We start from the raw sequence: 2,979 nt of genomic DNA, 5'->3' as shown, positions 1-2,979 counted from the left end.
TGGCATAGTGGCATCTCTAGTGTATACATATGAAAAAAGCCAGTGACATCATAATTACTTTATAACTTTCATATGTGTAAACATCTTTATCTAACATTAAATTATCCAGTTATAATATCTGCATGATACTGTTGCTTTTGTATTAGTACTCCTAGATATCCTATGACATCCTTCTAGACACAAACACTTTAGATAACAAATAGATAATGGTTTGAGTATTCAAAATATGTTTAAAAGTTCAGCCCTTAACGTAGCATTAACAAGCACACATTTTAAAACACACTGGCCACCTGAGGTCTAGCTGCATCCTCTACATTTAGAATACTAAGTAATAAAAGGCGTTTGTTAAACCAGACGTTTACTGTGGGTATGATGTAACAGATTCATTGTGTGACCTGATTTTGTCAGTGTTTGTTTCTTTATTCCCTGGTCTATCTTCTTGTAAGAGAGAAGATATAGATCCTAGACATTGAGCCAAAGGGTCAGAAGAACATTTTGGTTATTAACACAATTTTTCTGTGTCCTCTGTGTGTCTCTCTCTCTCTCTCTCTCTCTATTTACCACACACACACACAGGTGTCCCGTCATGAGCGCAGAATCTCTCAGATTGAGCAACTTAACCAGATGCCTCTTTATCCAACAGAGAAGATAATCTGGGATGAGAACATCGTCCCAACAGAGTACTACTCAGGCGAAGGTGTGTATTGCATGTGTGACTTGGGATTGGGTTTGCATGTCTGTGTGTCTGTGTGAATTAACATGCACTTGAGCATGCATGCTAATTTCAGTGCCTTGTCGGTGCCTCGTACTCCCAAGTCTACACCGGTGCCTTGTCTTATCATCAGAGACGTATAGTAACAAAGTAGTGAAACTTCTTTACTATTGTACTTAAGAACTAAAAGGCTGTATCTGTACTTTGCTGGAGTATTATTTTTTTCTTCTACTTCCACTTTTACTTCAGTGCATATTTTTGATGCGTTTAATACTTTTACTCCGTTTAATATTTGATGTGCTGTTAGTGCTTGTTAAAACCAATCACTGTGAATTTGGTGCGACTCACAGTTTTGGCCAATCGCAGCAACATTTCTGCAAATTTGACCAATAAGTGGAGTTCCCTGTGACTTCAACCAATCCCAGCTGTCCCTGTCGGCTCTCTGCAGCAGTCGGGGCTGCTGCTCTGTTCCCCCCGCGACTGACGCGACGCGCCCAGAATAGGCAATTAACTAACAATGTAAAGATCAACATGCCACTGACACATATGTTCAAATTTGATTTATTCAATCAATTATTTTTTGTCTTAAATGCACCAGCCATTTTCATATTATACCAACATTTGCAGCATCCTTAGCCTTCTGGGAAAACTCAGCCTAGAGTAGTTTTATTCTCCCCAAAACAAGTTTCCCTTTTTATTTTTAAAGAACTATACAAAAAAAATAAAATAATATAAAAAATATATTCAAACTTTTGTTTCCTTTCTTTAATAACTACATAACACAATACTGTTTTTTTTTTTTCAAGTCTGGGTCTCTAGTACTTTATACATGTCTGGTTATCACTAATTGTGAAGGCACTGAACTGGACTCTCTTGGGGAATCCTCTTTAGTTGGCAAGGACACCTTAAACAACTTGCCTACCACTGACCTTTAAAACAAAATCCCCTAAGTGTATTACTTTGGCTGTAACAGGTAGAAATTCAGTAGTCTGTGTAGAAGCAACACTTTAAACAGTTGATATTACAGCCGGGGCTGCATATAACTGGTCATTTTGTAAGTGTATAGAAATAATTATTATGAGTTTTAATGACTGTGTGTAATTATTCACATATTTAAATTATTATTCACTCTGTCATTCTCTGTCTATTCATTTGTTTTGTCTTTTCAGGCTGTCTAGCACTACCTAAGCTGAATCTCCAGTTCCTGACTCTCCATGACTACCTGTTGAGGAACTTTAACCTCTTTCGTCTAGAGTCCACCTATGAGATCAGACAGGACATAGAGGATGTGGTGTGGCGTATGAAACCATGGTGAGATATCCTCAATTCTGTAAAGCTACAGGATATTTCATTCAGTATATCTTATTAGTTGGGTGCAGAAATTTAAATTTTCTCAGATTTTTAAAAAGATTCAAAGACATCTTTGTCACATACTCATATTCTCAATATATGCAGTGACATGCTGGGTGTAGATACTCAAAAGAAAGCTGTGAAAAAGCTCCTGTGCAATAATAATAGTTAGAAAAGTTGAACTTATCACATAAAGGTTCTGAGTGTTAAATAGGATTCTGGCATCTCTGGTTCCTTTTTCTGCCTAGGTAGAACACATTTCTACCATTAACTCAGCTACACTTTCTTTTTAGATCAATGAATAAAGATTCTTATCCTCTGTCTACCTCTCACAAGGTGGCATGGCACATTAATAATATTTTATTAGAAGACTGATATTTGGTACCCCACATTTGGAAACCCATTGCTTAACATACAAAGTGCTCCCATTATGTCAACTTATGTTGCAACTTGTTTGTTTGTTCCAGCAAAAGTAAATAAGTAAGCAGTAGTGCCATGTGTTGCCCTAAATCCAACTTATTTCAATCTTGACAACAGCCCACAGCGCTTGTCTAAGTTGTTGTTGTGTCTGTCCCTCCACGCAGGCAATCAGAGTACGGTGGCGCAGTGTTTGGAGGCTGGGCCAGGATGGCTCAGATGATCACCTCTTTTTCCATAGTAGAGGTTGCTAAGCCCAATATTGGAGAGAGCTGGCCTGCCCGTGTTCGAGCGGATGTCACTGTTAACCTCAATGTACAAGATCATATTAAGCATGAGTGGGAAGGTATGTGTGTGTGTGTGTGTGTCTGTCTGTCTGTCTGTCCATTATTGGTAGGCCATTTTTTGTCACTGCCTTTTAGATTTTAATCACATTTGTCTGTTTAACATTCATATTTGCTGCTCTAGCTGTCCTGCATTCTCTATTTATTATTTCTTTT

The 2,979-nt window shown here is 37.9% G+C and overlaps 1 protein-coding gene across 4 annotated transcripts in view; it reads left to right on the top strand.

Annotated features, from left to right (window-relative positions):
- The window catches only part of aqr (aquarius intron-binding spliceosomal factor), a 57,061-nt gene that overhangs the window by 14,054 nt on the left and 40,028 nt on the right, over nt 1-2,979 (top strand). For all 4 annotated transcript variants that reach the window (XM_032501337.1, XM_032501336.1, XM_032501338.1 and 1 more), the window contains exons 16-18: nt 577-697; nt 1,882-2,023; nt 2,647-2,825. In XM_032501337.1, coding sequence (XP_032357228.1) covers nt 577-697; nt 1,882-2,023; nt 2,647-2,825 — 442 coding nt within the window. The remainder of the gene's footprint in view (nt 1-576; nt 698-1,881; nt 2,024-2,646; nt 2,826-2,979) is intronic.

The sequence above is a fragment of the Etheostoma spectabile genome, chromosome 20, assembly GCF_008692095.1.
Source record: "Etheostoma spectabile isolate EspeVRDwgs_2016 chromosome 20, UIUC_Espe_1.0, whole genome shotgun sequence".
NCBI lineage: Eukaryota > Metazoa > Chordata > Actinopteri > Perciformes > Percidae > Etheostoma > Etheostoma spectabile.
This window is presented reverse-complemented; position numbering and strand designations above follow the sequence as displayed.